At 38.8% G+C, this 20665-nt stretch overlaps 1 protein-coding gene across 1 annotated transcript in view; it reads right to left on the minus strand.

Annotated features, from left to right (window-relative positions):
* Positions 1 to 1674: 1674 nt before the first annotated feature.
* Positions 1675 to 20665, minus strand: part of ift80 (intraflagellar transport 80) — a 160635-nt gene continuing 141644 nt past the window's right edge. Inside the window, exons 17-20 of the mRNA XM_033031171.1 lie at positions 11624 to 11713; positions 8753 to 8925; positions 4260 to 4383; positions 1675 to 2131 (exon numbers count right to left, since the gene is read on the minus strand). Coding sequence (XP_032887062.1) covers positions 2006 to 2131; positions 4260 to 4383; positions 8753 to 8925; positions 11624 to 11713 — 513 coding nt within the window. The 3' untranslated portion in view covers positions 1675 to 2005. The remainder of the gene's footprint in view (positions 2132 to 4259; positions 4384 to 8752; positions 8926 to 11623; positions 11714 to 20665) is intronic.

Here is a 20665-nt window from a genome sequence, read left to right on the forward strand (position 1 = left end):
TGGCTGGTAAATCATTCATCTGAAGAAGGGTCTCAACCTGAATTCCTTTTCTCCAGAGATGCTGCCTACCCTGCTGAGGTACTCCAGCATTTTGTATCTAAATCATTCATCAAACCCCATCTGTCAACCACTGTACCATGAGTCTCTCATTGGCAACATACTCATCTCTCGTTTAGCAAAGAATTTAGGTAATTGCCATTCATGATTAGGAGTCTGATGCTATTTCATATCTTTACACAACTACCATTATTTCAAAGCTTCCACACGTACAGTCACAGTTTAACCAGAGTAAGCATGTCAGCCAGACACTGCGAGACATTCACTAACTTAATTCCTCTCTTGCTTGAGAAGAGGGAGCATAGTTTAGATCAGCAAAAACAGACAGGCACCACAGATGTCAGATCTTGGTAAGCTGCTGTCCAATGTTTCTGTAATCGTAAATCTCCATGGTGAGTGGCAATGCAGGTATAATTTAAGATTACAGCATACTTAAATCCAATTAGTTTAAAGATTGAGAGGCGCCACGGTAGAGTTGCTGCCTTACAGTGCCAGAGAGCTGGGTTTGATCCCGACCATGGGTGCTGTCTGTACATGGTTTGTACGTTCTCCCCGTGACTGCGTGGGCTTTCTCCGGGTGCTCCGGTTTCCTCCCACACTCCAAAGACGTACAGGTTTATAGGTTAAATGGCTTCCATACATTGTCCATAGTGTGTAGGATAGTGCTAGTGTATGGGGTGATTGCTGGTCGGCATGGACTCGGTGGGACGAAGTGCTTGTTTCCACGCTGTATTGTTAAAGTCTAAAGTTTAATACAGCATGGACACAGGTTCTTAGCCCACTGAGTCCAGGCTGACCATCAATCACCCGTTTACACTAGTCCTGTTATCCCCTTTTCTCATCCACTCCTGACACACCAGAGGCAATTTACAGGAGCCAATTAACCCTCAAACCAGCATGTCTTTGGAACGTGGGGGGAAATGTAGCACCTGGAGGAAATCCACACAATCACCGGGAGAATGTACAAACTCCACACAGACAGCACCTGAGCTCAGGATCGAACCTGGGTCTCTGGCAGTGTGTGAAAGCAGCTCAACTAGCTGTGTCACTGTGCCGCCCAATGCTCACTCTCATTCCGAATCTTCCCTGTACCCCACATCCCTTTCAGATTCATGACATCTCATCCACCCACTGTGTCCAAATGAAAGATAGAAGAATCAACAGCAATCCCGAGTCATTAAACAATGAAAATAATCACTTACAAACAAAATCACAGCAAAACCCTAGCTGCTATTGACAACTCACTGATTCACTAGACTGTGCTGGAAAACAACATGTTCTGCGACTGAGCAAGAAATAAGGTGCATTCTGAATTCCTGCATATAATGGGCAAATGCATACTACAGAGCTTCTGTCAAATTTAAGATGTTATGACTGTACAGTTTTTCTGACATCACAACTGAAAAACCCAAATTAATAACACCCTCAAAACATATTCAATAATTATAGTCAATATGTTATAAGTTTGCCTTTTACAATGTTCTCATACCGGTTGGTTTGTTGAGCACTTCACATTTGGAAATGTGCCTTATTATTATAATTAATAAGGAATGCAAAAAAAAATAATGGAAACACAAAAATACAACAATGGTGCACAAAATAAAAAATATGCCCAAATGTGATTACATAATTTAAATAATTTCCAGTAACATGTAATGGGAACATTATTTAATTGTTTTTGTCAGAACTACAACATGCCGCTAAATTTAATTACATTCACTTGAAAATAAATTAATTCTACATTCAGTTTAACAAAGAAGAGAGCACACAATTTTCTGAAAAATACACTGAATATATTCTCAACGAATAAAAGTATGAACAATTTTAATTGAAAAATATCGATTTGTTGATTATGTTGAAAGTCCTTTTCCGTTTTCCTGGTCTTTCAAATGGAAAGATGAAAGAGTTTTGAGGAGATGTAATGGGCCAGACCCGTCACCACACTACATTAACGGTTTAAGGATACACTCTTAGACCCTGTTGAACCCATTGTAGTAACCGTAGATGCCCGTTCCCGTTCTTTTGCAATCTCCATTTCAATTTTGACTTGGATTTTCTCCCAATTAACTTCCACCTGCAAAGGGTTTGATGTCAACGTTAGTCAAATAATAAACTAAAATGTATTAATTTATATAGTTCCTGTTAATAATGAAAGTATAGGTAAACATCTTATTAATGTTACTACACTTTAGCCCATCCAGAATAAAAATGCAATCTAAAAGCAGGCAAACATTAAAGCAAAACTCAAGTAAGAATAGGTGCAGGCTCGAAGGGCCAAATGGCCTACTCCTGCACCTATTTTCTATGTTTCCAAGAATGATGGAGAGACAAGAAACTGCAGGTGGTCAATCCTTGAGCAAAAAACAAAGTGCTGGAGGAACTCAGTGGGCCAGGCAGCATCTGTGGACGGAATGGATAGACAACACCATGTTTCGGGATTTTTCTTCGGACTTACTGAGTAAGGGGGGAGGGGTGGGGGCAAAGTCTGGCAAGTGTTAGGTGATACAGATGAGGGGGGTGATTGGCAGATGGGTGGAATAAGTGATAAAGGGTAGAAGTGTAAAGGAAGCAAATGGGCCACAGATGAGGAAAGAAGATGAGGAGTGAAATGTAAAGGTGGAGAGATGGATATGGTTGGAGGACAAGGGGAGGGAAGAGAGATACAAGGGAAATGGGGGACAGAGATGGGAAGGGTGGGAAATGAGTGCAAGGAAGAGGGGAAAGGAACAGGGTGACGAGGTGGTACGAGAAATGTGTACGCATCGGGGGGGGGGGAAATACTGGGATAAAAGGGAGTGTGGGGGTGGGGATTGCTTCAAGCTGGAGTTATACAATGCTCATACCATTAGGTTGTAGGCCACCCAAGCAGATTAGGAAGTGGTGTTACTGACAGCTATTAGCCTAGGTCCCAACGGTATGAACAAGGAAATGTCCAATACTCCACGCCCCGCTTTTCTTCCCTGCAACCACCCCCCCTCTCTGGCTCCACTCCTACTCCCCCTGGTGTGCACATATTTCTCCCATTACCCCCGACACCCTGCAGAGGAGCTGTGAGATGTGTGAATAGTACTCGTCAAATAGGCTGAGGCATTACAAGTAAAAAATCAGGAAGCATAAGTGTAAGCAAAATGAACTGTTGGGGATAAAAGATGGAATTAAGAGAAATGCAAAAGAAATATACAATTGAAGCAAAATTCTTACATTTTCAAAATTGTCATCAATCATATTCTGATGGGATGAGACCACAAATTCATTATGTTCAACTGCACCATTTATTATGATGTGCAAGGCTGTTAGCAATCCACATGCCCAATGGAGCAACCTGCCATGATCTGCTTTTTGTACTGGGTAATGAGTGAATAAGGTTCTCAACCTCACACACTTGAACAAGCCTATATCACATCACCCATGGAGGAGCCAGCTAGCTCACACTCTGAACGTTGGATTTCTGGGTTTTAATTATGCATGGGCAGAGTCTGGTAACTGCTGCTTGAATCTCTCCTGAGAAAGGATGTGCTATTAGTCCCACCATTACTTTCAATGCGAATCACTCATTTATCTTACTTCATTCTTACTTAGCAGAATGGGTAATTATTAAACCCAAAGACCACACTGCAAACGCACAAGTACACAAACACACACACATGTAGAAATTGGTAAATAATGTAAATTTACAGAAAATATAAGGAGAGATTTTATGCGCTCTAAATACTCTGAACATTAAATGGATAAATTAAGATTTAGAAGATTTAATGTCCTAGAGAACCTCCAGGAAGCCTCATATGATTTTACGCAGAAGTCTGATCAGTCGGTAATACTGGATTTACAATGCAAATTATAGAACTGCTAAGTAGTGGAATTTATTTTACACCGTGCTGCATTAATGCGTATTTAATGGAACTCTATCGGAAATCTTCCCTTCCCCCATGTTACCAGCATGATTTAATGTGACCAATCTGTGTGGGGCCCTGATTAGAAATGATAAATTTGACTTCCTCGGTTATAAACTGGTGAATTACTAGACTGCGAATAAAATGGTCGTATTAAATCTTCTGATAAAATTATGTGTTCAGTTTATGACGGCTTTACACCCTGGCAATCCTGTCAGGCGGAATCTAATAAACTGTATGCATGCTCCAGATTGGAACCAATTCTGGGTAAACAGACTGAACAACATTTGTTTTTTCCCCCCATTTACTTACTCCTTCCGCATACTGTAAAAATCTCTTGTTGGATTCTTCTTTGTGGAAATCTTCCAAAAATTTCTTCCTGTAAGCCAGCACTGTATCTACATGTGTCTTGTGTTTCACAGCCAGTTCCAGAGCTCTGCAAGTACAGAGAAAATAAACAAATTGTGCAGCATTTAAACTAATCACACCAAAAATGACAGGTTATCTTGAAAAACCTTTTACATTTTTTTGTTTTGTTTAGTTTTGAGATACAGTGCGGAAACAGGCCCTTCGGCCCACCGAGTCTGCATTGACTAGTAACCTCCACACAATAAAGCTATCCTACACTAGGGATAATTTAACATTTATACCATGCCAATTAACCCACAAACGTACGTCTTTGGAGTGTGAGTGGAAACAGAAGATTTCGGAGAAATCCATGCAGGTCACGGGGAGAGTGAACAAACTCCGTACAGACAGCACCCGTAGTCAGGATCGAACCTGGGTCTCTGGCACTGTAAGGCAGCAACTCTACCGCTGGGCCACCGTGCTGCCCTCTAATTTGATTTTCCATTAAATTAGAAATCAAAGTCAACAAAACTATTTACAAATATCTTCCAAATTTATTAATACCTGTATTTAAAATTAATGATTATGATTTTTAACTCAAGTCAAGGCTCACAACTTCAAATATGTAAACATTTTATTACTAGTAATTTTATTTGTGTAGTAGATTGAAATAAATCTCAAAATCATTTGTTTAAATTCTTTGTGACAAGCTAAATTTTAAATTTATGACATAATTGTGTAAAATTACTTGCTGCGTGTGTTGATTCACAGCCAGAGATTTTATCTATTAAATAAAGTGTGTTGTTACAATGCAATTGTTTAAACTGAGTAACTAGGAAAACTGACGTCTTCGTGTGAAGAACACTCATGAGCATTGCATTAATCAAATCTCTCAACAATTAAGATAATTTTAAATTTACAGAAACCATTTTCTGTGGGAGTAGCATGTTATGTGAACGCTTCTGCCTGAAAGAACTGTTTGAGATGACTGATATTACTACATAATTAAAATGGTTTCTTTATACTAACATTTATTTTTAATATTTATTCAACAAATAGTAGGCAGTTTCCTGAAATAAATATGGAAAATGTTGGAAATACTCAGCAGGTCAGTCGGTCTACGCAGAGAGAAACAGTTACTGTTTCAATTTGATATTCTGTGATCAAAAGGAAAAGATAGAAACTGATTCTGTTTTAAGTTGCGGGTGTGGGAAAGGGTTGGAGAGAACAAAATAAATGATTGTGAGAGGGTGGAGGTGTAAGTGACCGAACAACACAAAAGGTAACGGCAGTGGTGAAGGCTGGTTAATCACAGCTGATCTGTCTTTATAAGATGTAAATAGAAATTGATGAAGGAAAACAGAAGAGAGGAAAAAGCGATGCTGGGCCTTTGAGAAACAAACACTGCAGTAGGTGGAAACTTTAAATAAAAAGGGATTGCTAGAAAGGAGAGGGATTTGGCAGCATGATGGCTGCGGTAGAGTTACTGCCTTATAATGGCAGAGACCCGGTTTCGATCCTGACTACGGGTGCTTGTCTGTATGGAGTTTGTACGTTCTCCCCGTGACTGCATGTGTTTTCTCCGAGATCTTCGGTTTCCTCCCATACTCTGAAGCCATACAGGTTTGTAGGATTATTGGCTAAGTATGAAAATGTAAAAATTGTCCCTAGTGTGTGCAGGTTAGAGTTAATGTGCGGGGATTGTTGGTCGGTGCGGACTTGGTGGGCCGAAGAGCCTGTTTCTGCACTGTATCTCTAAACTAAACTAAACACTCAGCACTTCGGGCAGCATCTGTGGAAAGTGCAAAACGGAATTAATTGTAAAAGTTGTGATCAGTAAACAAGGAAGACCTTGATTTTCTCGCTGACTGCCACATTAATTTGCCATCCTGTCCCCACACTGACTTCTCTCACTTCTTTTACTTTTGTAACTTTGTCAACGCCAGAATCATGGTGACTCTGTGTACTGCCCGAGTGATGTCATTGTCAGCGGTATGATTTTACCGGATTGTATGTAAAAACAAAGAATATCACTGTGCTAGAAGGAAAAAGAGAAATGTGGAGACATAGGAAGGTTTACGCTGGCATTCTGGTGTTGAATGTCTGTAAAACCAGCAGTACAGCAGAGTGTATGCGGGAAACAGTTGCTTTAAAAGCTCCTACAGTGCCCTTCATAATGTTTGGGATAAAGACCCATCATTTATTTGTTTGCTTGTGTACTCCACAATTTGAGATTTGTAATAGAAAAAAATCACATGTGGTTAAAGTGCACATTGTCAGATTTTAATAAAGGCCATTTTTATACATTTTGTTTCACCATGTGGAAATTACAGCAGTGTTTATACATAGTCCCCCCATTTCAGGGCACCATAATGTTTGGGACACAGCAATGTAATGTAAATGAAAGTAGTCATGTTTGATATTTTGTTGCATATCCTTTGCATGCAATGACTGCTTGGAGTCTGCGATTCATGGACATCACCAGTTACTGGGTGTCTTCTCTGGTGTATTGTAGCCATCTTTAGCTTATGCATGTTTTGGGGGCTATTCTCCTTCAGTTTACTCTTCAGCATATAAAAGGCATGCTTAATTGGGTTCAGATCAGCTGATTGGTCTTCCTTGGCCTGCCAGTCCCTTTGCAATTAGTAAGCTCACCATGGCTCTCTTTCATCTTAATTATGTTCCAAACAGTTAATTTTGGTAAGCCGAAGGTTTGGCTGATGTCTTTCACAGTTTTATTCTTGTTTCTCAATCTCATGATGGCATCTTTGAATTTCATTGGCACAACTTTGGTCCTCATGTTGATAAACAACAATAAAAGCTTCCAAATGTGATGGAAAGTCTGGAGGAAAGACTAGGTGCTGAGAGCTCTCTTATACCTGCACTAAGGAGGCAATTAAACACACCTGAGCAATTACAAACACCTGTGAAGCCATGTGTCCCAAACATTATAGTGCCCCGAAATGGGGGGGGGACTATGTATAAACACTGCTGTAATTTCTACATGGTTAAACCAAAATGTGTAAAAATGACCTTTAATAAAATCTGACAATGTACACTTTAACCACATGTGCTTTTTTTCTATTACAAATTGCAAATTGTGGAGTACAGAGGTAAACAAATAAATGATGGGTCTTTGTCCCAATCCATTATGGAGGGCACTGTACATCAATTAGTAAAGTCTGATTGATCACAAAACCTTTCCTCTGAGCACATGAATCAATTTGTTTGGAACTGCAAATTATAGAAGCACTGTGTTTTTTACCCATGGATCTAATATGCCACTGCCAGATCAATCCCATCACACCCATTTGTCTGCTTTTTCCCAGATAAGGTTTGGCTTGGATTCAGTGGTTCTATTTATTCCAATGAAAATAAATGGCAGAGAATAGTTTCAGGTAATATATATTTTTTTAATTTAGTTGAGTTAATACAAGTGTGCTTAGAATACAGCACAGGAATAGGCCCTTGGGCCCATGTCTGTGTCCAACATGATGCCAAAACAGACTAACCCCTTCTGCCTGCCTGCATGTGATCTATATAACTCCATTCTCTGCATATTAAAGAGCCTATCTAAAAGCACCAATGTTGTATCTGCCTACACCACCACACCTGGCAGCGCATTACAGTCTCGGATGAGGGTTTTTTTGAGGTGGCCGTTCCAGAGACTACCTCTGTCTCCGAAAGCACAACTCAATTCATTTGGTGTGTGCAAGTTGGCTCTTGAGTTTTGCACTATGAATGGCCTTGGCTGTGCTGAAGAATCCTCAGAAATTATGTTTAGCAGTGTCCTATGTTCTCTGTGCAGCCTTCTCTTTTCTGTTGAGTTATGGTGGAGCTCCCATACATAAACACGCTGCATTTATGGTTAAGGAGCTCCTGAATTTGTTAATCATTCTCATCAAAGTAGTATTAGAGCTTTCGGGTTGTGGTTTCAAGGGTCTCTTCATAGGTGCAGATTATGGTGAACTTAAGGCAGCGCAGATATTGGGAACATTCTGTGGATCAAGTTGATTTGAGGGTTGGCAATTTGCTGCGAGGCGCTGTAAAATGGAGAGTGAAGGAACTGCAGATGCTGGAGTTTTGTGTAGAATACCAAGTGCTGGAGTAACTCAGCAGGTCAGGCAGTATTTGTGGAGAACATAAATAGGCAGGGCTTTGACCCATCCCGCTGAGTTATTCCAGCACTTTGTGTTCTCTCCGAGAACAGTTGTCAAGCACAGGCTCTTCGGGACAGTACAACAAACAAAATAAGAGCAAACAAAGACTAAATAAATATCACTGGGATATATTTTGTTCTGTCTTCAGTACATGTTTCTGGTTAACAAGCAAAAAAATATTTTGCAACGGTGATAGTATAATTATTATCACTTAACAACACTGACCTCTAGTGTGCAATCGTAACTTTGCCGTAAGCACATGTGCTAATGCATATTTAATATGGTTGCTTTTCTCACCTATCCCAGTTGTAGAGGTTAATATTTATTTGGATTGCTTGATAAATTAGGCCTGTTTGGATTAAAATTCCTACAGCATCCTGTAAATTTCCAGTAAATAGCAGCAAGTGTGCCATCCGTGACTCCTTAGAGGGTAAATCCTTGATTAGGTTGATGTATTGCACCTTATCAATCTGGAAATTAAAGAGAGTTTTTACACATGACCATGATTATAGTTAGTTATGTTATGTTTAATATAACATTTAAAATGCTGCATTTTTCAGTTAAAGGCCTGTTCCACTTAGGCTATTTTTAGGCGCTACAGGCGACTAGGCTGTCGCCACATGGTTACCTGTATGGTCGTGAGTAGTCTCCTCAGTCGCCCAAGAGTCATAGCGTATTTCTGGTCGGCGCTGGATTTTCAACATGTTCTTTCGGAGACAGTTGGCGACAGTGAGTTTGACGCCAATGAGCATAGCTTGACTTCTCCTGACATAGGTGCTGTCGTAGTTGTCGCCAGGTGACGTAGGTTGTCGCCAGGTTAACGTAGGTTGTCGCCGGTGTTGACTTCGTTTTTTTGTTGTTGTTAAAGTAATGATTCCATTTCAAATTTTATGTCGAAGGGGGGTCCAGTTGCCGGTTTTTCCGTGTCCTACTACGACTATGACAGTCGCCGGCAGTCGCCTAAAAATATCCTAAGTGAGGCAGGCCCTTTATGTACATTTTTAATAAGTTTATTAATGCAAAATATTCTATTAGATGGTAAGCACTTTGGCATGTCATAGCATGAGAGGTATAACACAATACTACTGATATTATGTGTAGAAAGGAACTGCAAATGCTGATATATGAAGAAGATAGACACTAAGTGCAGGAGTCACTCAGCGGATCAGGCAGCATCTCTGGAGAAAAAGAATGGGCGACCTTTCGGATCGCGACCCTTCTTCAGACTGAAAGTAGAGGGGAGGGAACTGGAGGTAAGAGAAGGCCAGAACAAAGCAGGGCCAGAAACTGTTGATGTCCTGTTGTCGATGAAGCATTATAAATTTAGGCAATTATTTCCTTTTGATTGAATTTTATTGCAATCACTGTAGCCTCGTTTACTAGCTGGAGTAGCAGAAATAACAACAGAAAAATCTGATTTGCAGGCCAAAAAACCGACAGTACGGGTATAACTTTATTTCTACTTTCCGAGACATCGGACAATCTACTTTCATCGGGTAGGCTGATGCAGTTCAAGAAGTGCCTCCCTCCCAGTATTTCAAGCCAAGAAATGACTCTGAAACACCCACATCCCAAAGTGAATAATGATTTAAAATTTTACCTCCAATATATGCAGCAATTTCTAATTCGATACAATTTAACATATTAATACCAATACTAGTTCATTGCCAATTTTACTATGGGTAAAAGTGGAATGTCTTTATAGGAATCAATATATATTGCAACATTCCCTGGAATAATGCACCTCAAAATACGTTTATGCATAAGAAGTTATTCTTACATCACGAACAAAAATGTGACTGAACAAGTGCAAAGAGGAATTGTTCTTTGAAACTTTCTGGGGCCACCTAATGTATGTATTTTTTATACAATTGAAACTGACATCTTTGGACATTAATTACACTAGTTGGCAATGTGAAATTAGTTTGGCAAGCAATCTAGTATTCCTTGTAATCTCTCATAAAAAGCATCTTTCAAACCCTGAAAGTGAGCCCACATTTCTGCTGTAATTCTTTCTTTCTCACTCCAATCTGCTCCTCTTATTCCTTAAGACACTGGGAATCCCATTTTGTTCACCCGTTAAAGTCACTAACTCTTTAGTCTATTTCAGAGCAGGCTTTGCAAGCTAAAGTTGAATTCCGATGATTCTTCATTATCTTATCACCTTAGCCATGTACTCTCAAGTCCACATTAGAGAAAGGGAGAAAAAAAAAGTGTAAGTCAGGTGAAACTCAGTATTAGTTCATTCATTTACCATATTCATGATACACGCAAACAGAGAGGAAGTGAACATGGACACAAAATGCTGGAGTAACTCAGCATCTCTGGAGAAAAGGAATAGATGGTTGAGACCCTTCTCCCGAATGTGAGAGGGGAGAGGGAAACTAGAGGTATGAAACGGTGCAAAGAAAGCACACGTGGCTGTGACAGGGAGTCTGGGCTAAAATGTGGTTGTAGAGCTGGAGAGCAGGAGAAATCAGGGGGAGCAGTGAGAGAGGGTGTTGTAGAACTCTCGTCAGAGAGATGGAGATAACTACTTCAAAACAGGCATACCTTGAGTAGATTTTGCTGTAGAGACTTGAAGATGGGAGCAGAAACATTGTTCACATTCTCTAATTTAAGGACAGACTTTCAATTTTTTTAGCATTGCCTCTGCCCATATTTTGCAGGACAGCACTGGAACTAGGAGCTTTAATCCTTCCAGAAATTGTTAATATTCTCATGTTAAGAGAAGGAGGGATTTTAATTTAGACTGGTTAAATAGTTTTCAAGCTTTAGTTGAAATATCTTTAGTATTAGTCTACTGACCCATAGTCAGTTGATAATGACAACAGAAGCAATGTTTGTATTGAAGAGAGTTCTGCGGAGATAAGCAAAGTGAGATGACATCCAGCAAGAAGGCTTGATTAATGAGTAAATCTGAGAAGTAGGAAGAAACTAATAGGTGGAAAAGGGCTGAGAACACGGGTACCAGTCACCATTTGCAGAACAGTTATTATGAGTTGTGGAAATAGCTTTTCAGAGCTGGTGGCTAATGATACCATTTTAGAATGGCATTCTACATGCAACTTTAGGAAAGCTTCCAAGAATGTAATAAAGGAAAGCACACACAGGGAGAGATTAATTATAAACATACCAACTTTAAAACGATTAGTTTAATTCATATACCTCGCCAATTGCTGCGTAAGCCACCTCTGCTGTCGTAAGGTCTTTGTGTCCAATTGCCATGGCAGCAAGACATGACCACAATGTTTGTTCCTGTTTGTGGAACAAAAAATACCAATGGATTTAGTGCAAGCACAATGAAAATGTATAGGGTTGCAGCTTTAGGTTACATTATATTTTTAATCCTACATTGGGTTTATACACTTGAATTTTGTAATGATCATGCAAGCGCATCACTTTGCCGACAGGATAACTGAATGGCCAGCCATAAAACCACCCAATAACAGTTCAAATATCATCCCGGTCAGTCTGCACGAGCAGCTCGTCACCTTTGAGAGCATTCTTGGCAATGAAAACCAATGACGTGAGGCGTCTGTGCCCAGTTAAAAGGGAGAGCACAAAAACAAACATTCATCTCACAAGTATTTAATAACTAACTCATTGGAAATGAAGCAAGTTGAACTTTAGCACTTCAATTAAAACATGATAATGGGTCAGGTTATTTTTAAAAAGAGTTTTGTATTTTCTCTCCACTGCTCTCATTAAATGTTGGTTCCCAGCGCTGACTTGTCCATCCTGGTGTACCTTGTTTGGAGAATCAGTTCACATGATCACAAAGACTTGTTGCGATACCTTACCAAAGGATGTGTCTTGACAGTGAATGCCAGCAGGTTGCTCCATCGAGAGAAGCATCACAACATAACTCAATAGTTCAATGGTACGTTGACCATTATTGCTAAAAGGATTTGAATCCAAGAGCAAAGATGTCCCACTGCAATTATATCAAGGCTCTGCAAAACCATATCTGGAGTACTTTGCATGGGTATAGTCACCCTACCTGCAGAGGAGTCCAGAACTATATTCCCTAAAATCTAAACACGTCCATCAGGAAAGCATCCTCACAGCACTAACCTATCCACATAATCTTGTATGTCAGCTGGACTGCTAAACTCCATGGAGCACATCCTAATCTGCTCAATCTTTCCTTTTTGACCACAATAATCAACCAGGTGAGTCTTCTCTACATTGACCCCAGGGTAACAATATCATTCATTATATAAGGAGACCACAACTGCTCGTAGTACTGCCGAGTGATTCTTGGATGTTGGTGGCTTGCCCTGTGAGGAGAGATTAAATAGATTGGGTCTTTATTCCTGAGTTTAGAAGAATGAGTGGTGGGGGCATGTTGAATGGCATGGGGAAGATGGGACAAAGGGCCAGTTTCCATGCTGCATGACTCCATGATTCTATCCCATGGCGCAACCAAAATTCTCATGAAGATTGGCAAAGTAAATGCAAGAAAGCTACTTGACCCAACTGTGGTGTCTAGAAACTGGTGTCACAGTCTCAAGGCAAGTGGTCATCCACTCATGCCTGAGATGAGAAGAAATGTCTTAACTAGGAAAATTGTGAATATTTGGTATTCTTTATCTCCTGGAAGCTTAGTGGCTGAGCATCTTCAAAAACACAGACAGAGATTTTTGAACAGAAAATAAATCGAGGGATATAGTGTATATAATGCAGAAAAATGGTGGTGAGCTAAAAGGGCAGTCATGATTTAGTGCAAGGGTGGAGGGGTTCAATGTCTTCTTCCTGCTTCTATTTATTTGGTTCAAGTACTGGCCACAAAACAAATGCTCAATCATGAGTTATTGGTTTGCACTCAAGAGTATGAACTGTAACTTTTTTTCCACCCTATGGTGGAAAGCATAAAAACATCAGCTGTAGCACCATTATCTCTCCACATGCTGTCAACAAATAATTTGGCATTTGCAGATAACACTGGGGCTTTCCATTGCTCATCCACACTTTAGGAAAACATGTTGAACTACTCGGGAAGCTGGCAAAAGCCACATAATGTATCAATATGTTTGTGCTTTACTGCGTTAAATCTTTGAAGTATTCAACATTTTATCTGTCGTATTAAAAACTTAAAATATTTACACACTATATATTTAAAAACATATTTTGCCAAACACACTTTTGATGAAATCAACTGTGAGGTGGCTGTGTTATCCATATATCAAAAAAGTAAGTCAATTAAAGATTTTAGATTTTGTTTAGCTGTTATTTACAAATAATAAAAAGATATGATAAAATTATACCAAAATAATTTGCTATTTGATGAACTTGATCCTATTTTATGGTTTATCAGAACAGATTTTAGTTAGATTGTTTTTTATTGTTAAACGTCCAATGCTACTGTATTTAGAAAATTTGGAATGAGTTCACAACCTAAGCATATTTTACTGATATCTTCCTGAAGTACTGCTATATCAAAGTTGCTGCAAGACCGAGATATTGCAGGATTTGGGACAAATCCATAGGCACGTTTATTAAGGATGACTCCTAATTTTTCCATGTCTAAAAGGAAATCTTCACTAATTATATCTAATTAGTCCAATTATATATTATATCTTCAACGTCCTGTTTAAAATTAAACCTAAATCTCAAGTATTTATACTAGTTAACTGTGGGTATTTAAAAGGCCTCCTGCCTAATGCAGAGGCCCCCTTTTCACCAAATTTCCCAGGCACCGTGTAGGCTTAGCATAAACCCGGACACAAAACGAGCAGCTTCCAGTAATGAAGCTGCAGTCTACTTTGGTTGAAATATCAATTGCCTTTACTTTTCCTGTTTGAAACTTGATAGCAGATTGAGAAAGTGCTATGTTCACAGTCCAGACCACACTATCTGTGTCCCAAACCTTCGATATTAAAAATGACTGTGTGATTTGATTTATACTATCAAAGTTAGCATCTCAAATGTTGAGAAATCAATTTCAAAAACTGAACATCTTGATAAACAAGGCCAATGAAGTTTTAATTAGATTTGATTTGATTTCTGTCCCAGGAGGCTTATTTTACTACAGAATCAAGTTTCCTTTAAAATGTTCCATGCAGCAATTTCTTCACATGCATTAAAAATTACACTATTTACATACAGCAGAGTTACAGCAGAGTTACAGCAAAGTAATCGTTTCTGGCAAGATTTTAAAATAATATGCTCTTTTGGTTTAAAGGGTCATCAGCAACACTGCAAAGCACAAAATGCACAAAAGGTTCCTTCAGAAAGCCAGCTACATTAAGCTTTCAACAGCTATATGGACTGGGTAATGATTACTGGAGTTATTCTGTCAGTTAACTAATTTTCTCAGTAACCAATGATACAATCTTCATTAAAAAAAAAAAGTTTTACTGCAGATCTATTAGCCACATCCAAGAAATATAGTTAATGCTGACATTTTGGTCAAATAAACAAACCAAAAAAAACATAATTAACAGGCACATAAAACTCATTATGCTGGCGTCTCTGTCAGATGGAGGTCTATTATTCTGTCTGCATACAACAGTCTGAAATTATTAGTATCCCATTTTAGAGTGGGTAGAACTCCAAAAATGGAGTGCTGCTGATATAAAAAGAAGAAAAATAATGACAGATTGTGTATTTTTCCTTATTATTTATCATCATGTTTTATTTGGACGAAGGAGAGACGGGCATTAAATGGTTGCAGCACTTGTGAGTTATTTACATGCAGCTAAATGTAAACAAATCAAAATACATGTATCCGTTTATCATCTTCCCACTGTTTAATATCATAAGAACATAATTAGCCATTTCAACATACGGAATGAATGTGGCCATGAATTAACGAACCGCGGCGAAAATTATGAATAATATTTAAGTATTCAGAAGGAGAAACTCTTTATCATCATCTGGGTGGACATCTGGCAGAGATGATTCACTCCTCGTGTATCATTTGTTATTGGTTTAAGTTTACGGACGTGAAAAACAAAGATAATCACCAAGGGTGCTTTCAATTAGCGCTGACCAATATAAATGGGGTGGCAATGACCCAAGGAGGACATATGTACAAATAACTGTGGATGCTTGAACTTGAGCAGAAACCACAAAGTGCTGGAGTAACTCTGCGTGTCAGGCAACATCTCCTGAGAAAATGGATAGGCAACGTTTCGGGTCAGAACCCTTCTTCAGACAATCAGACTGGCAGTTCCAAATTCCCGGGCGTTAACATCTCAGATCCTGGGCCCAGTTCATGGTTATAATCACGTAGAAGGCACATCAACGCTTCTACTTTCTTTGCAGTTTAAGGAGATTCCACATGTCACTGCATACTCAAACAAACTTCTACTGATGCGCTGTAGAAAGTATCATGACTGAGTGCATCAAAGCCTGGTGCATCAGGTGTCCTGCTGCAGAGAGTGGTGGACTCAGCTTGATCTATCATGGGCAGAGCCATTCTCATCATTAAAAGCATCTACACGAGGCGCTGCCTCAAGAAGGATCTCCACTATCCGGGCCATGCCCTCTTCTACCTGACACACTCGAGCAAGAGGTACGTAAACCTGAAGTTTCAGACCATCAGGCTCAGGAATAGCAACTTTCCTACAACCATCAGGTTCTTGAATCGACCTGCAAACCTAAATCTACCTCAGCAACAGAACACGACGGACCACCTGTTCCACTACCCTGGACATTGTTTTCCAATTGTTTTATGTAGTATTGTCTAGTTTTTTGGAGTCTTCTTCTTTTCACTGGTTTGTAGAATTTATATTTAATTTATGCTGTTTTGTGTGCATTTGTCTGACTCTATTTGCCTGTGATGCTGCCACAAGCAAGATTTCCATTACATCTGTACTTGTGCATATGGTCTGGTTAACATTAGGTTGGGGGGAAAAAAGAGTTATATCAGAGATTTTAAAATCCATCAAAGTTACTTAAGAGCAAGTAAACAACATTGTGGCCTCTTCTATGGGTGCTTTCTAACATGTCCTCATAAGGCAGAGACAAAATGCTATTTTTATCTTTTCCCTCCCAATGGGTCAAATGACTTCCCCACTATTTTACCAACTTCAGTCCCATAACCAATACTAGAAGGAACTATAGCCTGAATTTTGCAGTTGGAAGTAAACTCTGTTGCTTGCTAATCTCCCACAAAATAAAGTTATCTTTCATGTATTTATGGGATCACTTGGGGCAGTTAAAATTAGCGACATCCATAAAAAGCAGAAACTAACTTTGAAGGCCAGCCAACTCATGCCTTTTGGTTTTGCCCGAACTGCCAAAGAATGTCCCATCCCGAATGTTACATGTGGAAGCGTTCAAAAACAAAAGACATTAAAACTCAAAAAAAGCTTAAACTTTCTTAACAGGCTTCCCAACATGTATATACATCTTTAAATATTGTAAAATATCACTAGAAAAATATCACTAAGATACGCAAAGTAATTTAACATATTAAAAAAAACACCCATAATCTTTTTCAAGTAATCTGAATTCTTATAAAGTTTCTCTCCGATTGAAATCTAGATGGAAAGACCAGGTGTACCTCTTACTTGATGGATGATTCAGTGGTGAGGGTAAGACATCAGTTTGGGCATTTTATCCCACTTCGACAATGAAACACAATGATGAACACAGTCAAATGACTAAACAGTTAATTACTGGCTGCAGCCATTTAGATGTGCATGTTTAGAAATGTAGTTGTTTTTACTTAGTTCAAAGGTACAGCATGAAAACAGACCCTTTGGCCCACCTGGCCCATGCTGACCATCGATCACCCATTCGCACTTGTGCTGTGTTATCCCGCCTTCTTATCCACTCCCAACACAATAGGGGAAATTTACAGAGGCCAATTAACCGACAAACCTGCATGTCTTTGGGATGTGGAAGGAAACCGGTGCACTCGGAGGAAACCCAGGCGGTTACAGGGTAAACATGCAAGGTCCACGCAGACAGCACCCAAGGTCAGGATCGAACCCTGGGTCTCTGGTGCTGTGAGGCAATATTTTACTTACTTCCAGGCAATATTGGCAGATGGTGATAGTTTCACCAAAATCTCCTTGCAAAAACTGGCCCTCTGTGTTACAAACATGTTCAGTTATTTAACAGCTAATTAGTGGTACAATGTGCTGACAGGCAGTGGAGGTCATATTTTTGATCACATGTGTCTGTGCTCAAGTCGGGGTCCAAACTCTGTGATGGCTGGATGTTACAGCTGGATTCAGATTTCTTCAACCAGGGATGGAAAAATAACAGTCAAAAACACATGAGAATTATCAAGCACCTCCAGCTTAACAAAATGCTTTTGAGGTCAACAGAAAAGAGATCAACAGAAAAAGTGCGCTTAGCAGTAAACTCTGTTGCATCACTGAGTAAACAACTGGACTACCCATGTATGGAGGATGGGACATTGAGATTAGACATTGTCAAGCTGCGAGCAGCCCTGGAAGAAAGACGTTGGGGTGAAATGTGTCTTGAGCAGATGTGTAAAATGAATACTAACAATCCTTGGCCTGTTTATTTTGGAATGTTTCTAACCGAGCCAATTAAAAAAAAAAGAACTGAAACTGGATTGAAGATTCACTTCTGTCTGTTTTGTATCACCATGCAAGAACATTTGCACCCACAGTATACTCAGGATAGGGTAGAAAACATAACATTAAAATCCATACTTATTTCAGACTGCTTGCATATTTGCCTTTATTCTGCAATATGACGTAGCTCCAATATGCATCGCCAATCAATAATACCCTATCAAATTTGCAATAAGCAACTTACTGATTTTGTTCTCATCGCTGAGTCTAACAATCAAAGTTGTTGGCAGTAGAAAACAGAACAAAATGTAATAAATCTTGCATGTGAAATACTATATACATTATAAATGTATAGATATTTGCAAGTGACTTTAAGGCTGTAAAACTAATGTTACGATTCAGATGACTGCCTAAGCTTACTTTCATGGTTTATGGTTTCACATGAACTGCTAAATTAGATTACTGCCTTGTAATCATTTCCAGGCAGCGTACATAGTGATCACAATCAACTTTCATTTCTGACTAATATATTTTAAGGAATTGTGTAAACACTGATATTGATGAACATTTCAAATTGTCAATAATTCACCTTTTTAGTACCGGAGCAAAATTATATTTTGTTTGATGTGTGATACTACATATTTATACTGGGAAGAGTAAATATGTGGACATTAAAGCATTAACTGCCATATTAGAAATTCTGTGCAATTATCACAGATACCCATTGTGCATTTTAAACCATTGCCCAGTTTCTGATATTTTGATTGACAACAGAGGCATCCGTTGAAGTGGACACCACAACGTGGTGAAGTAGGCATGAATTATCTACTCCTTTCTCAACAAATGTTCTCTCTTAAAATGTTGTGTTATATTTCATCTTTGGTCAGCAGCAAAACCCGGCACAAAAGTATCAGCTGTCTATTGTGCTTGTTTATTAGTCCGATTGAAACAAGTGAAACTGAATAAAGGGAAGGAAATACAATGGCTAGCTTATTTAGCAGTCGTGACCAAAGACAAATTTCCACCATTCTTTCTTTGAGACACCTTATTTGTGTTTCAATGCAGTTATGAAGAGAGCATCAAATGTCTATTGCTTGAATTGAATTAATATTTGTATCGCCCGTCTAAATAATTATTGTTCAGAACGCCTATGGAGAAAATAGTCAAATAATTAAAAATTGTAAAGGTTTGACAATTTGTTTTTTTTTGTTATGTGTACACTATACGTATTTTTACACATTTAAAACTGCTGTTTGAGTCTGTGTTCGGTTCAATCAAATAAGTACTTCTATAATTTTAAAATCCTGAATATAAAGCTTTAAGATGCTGCTTAATTTTAAAATCCTAAAGTGTAAGGTTGTAAGATCTATTTAAACGCTTCTAAGATACAAATGAAAGAAAATCAAAGGAGAGAATAATACATTTAACTAGTGAGTTATGAAATCATACGAAACAAAGCAAGAAAATGTACTGTCAGACATAGCAAACTCACCTCATCAGGTGTTGTTGTCTAAATGGCATAAAAAAATGTAAAATGTAAAGAAGTAGTTTAATGGAAGCAAGTTGTGGTGTTGGTTAACAAATCATATATGTTAGTTCCCAAGTGAAAGTTCTCTGTAAACAATGTAAACCAGAGAAATGTTTTTGATATTATTTTAACTCATGCGGTAGATAAAGCAGCTAAATAAGGGACAGAGTAATTCCACGCAATACTGTATTTCCTAGTCTGTTTACCACAGTTCCTGCTTGCACCTCACAAAGTTTTGATTTAATAGCATTAACTATAAATGTCAACATGTTAAAACTTCATCAGTGTTGTGGGTGGGGCAATAACACTGCAACTAATAAAAAATAATCAGTTCAACTATTAATATTACAATTTTTGGGCATCATTATTTTGCATAATGCAGATATTCAAAACAATGTTCAAGAAATAGATCGAGTCTACATTAATGTACACTTAATTATAAATAATATAAACTGTTGTGTTACAAATATGTTGATTTTAGGTCCAGTGTAGTATTTTCTACACTAGCTATTCCATAATCTCCAAATAATAATGTGTGACAAATTAGGGTTGTTTTGCACATATAGAAATGGATATTATTATTGCAATTACAATATCAATCTTGGAGATAAGAAAATGGCTTCCAGTAATCTTACATAATATTGAACTATCAGATATATTTACCACCAAAGGTTCAGAGGAACACCACAGCGATCAATTTCCTACTCTGGATAGACATCTTACTAACTTTGAAACTTTTATCAGTTAAAAAATGATATAAATAATCCTGGAAGTCTCTCCTAATACCACTATGAGAAACCTTGACCACATTTGGCTGCACCTGTTCACCACTACCTTCTCTAAAGTTATAATTTAAGAAAAAGTTCTGGGTCTGTCAGCATTATGCACATTGCATGAATGCTTCCCGAGCCCCCATTCGCCGTGATGGTATTTCGGTCACAGTCACAGAGGCCAACGTCAGAAGATGCTTCAGAGGGGTGAGCCCTCGGAAAGCGCCTGGACCTGATGGTATACCCGGGCGTGTTTTAAAAACCTGTGCGGAACAACTGGCTGGAGTTTTTACGGACATTTTCAACCTCTCACTTCTGAGGTCCGAGGTTCCCACCTGCTTTACAAGGGCATCAATAATACCCAAGAAGTGCAAGGTGACGTGCCTCAATGACTATCGACCAGTGGCAC

The sequence above is a fragment of the Amblyraja radiata genome, chromosome 13, assembly GCF_010909765.2.
Source record: "Amblyraja radiata isolate CabotCenter1 chromosome 13, sAmbRad1.1.pri, whole genome shotgun sequence".
In the NCBI taxonomy this organism is placed as follows: Eukaryota; Metazoa; Chordata; class Chondrichthyes; order Rajiformes; family Rajidae; genus Amblyraja; species Amblyraja radiata.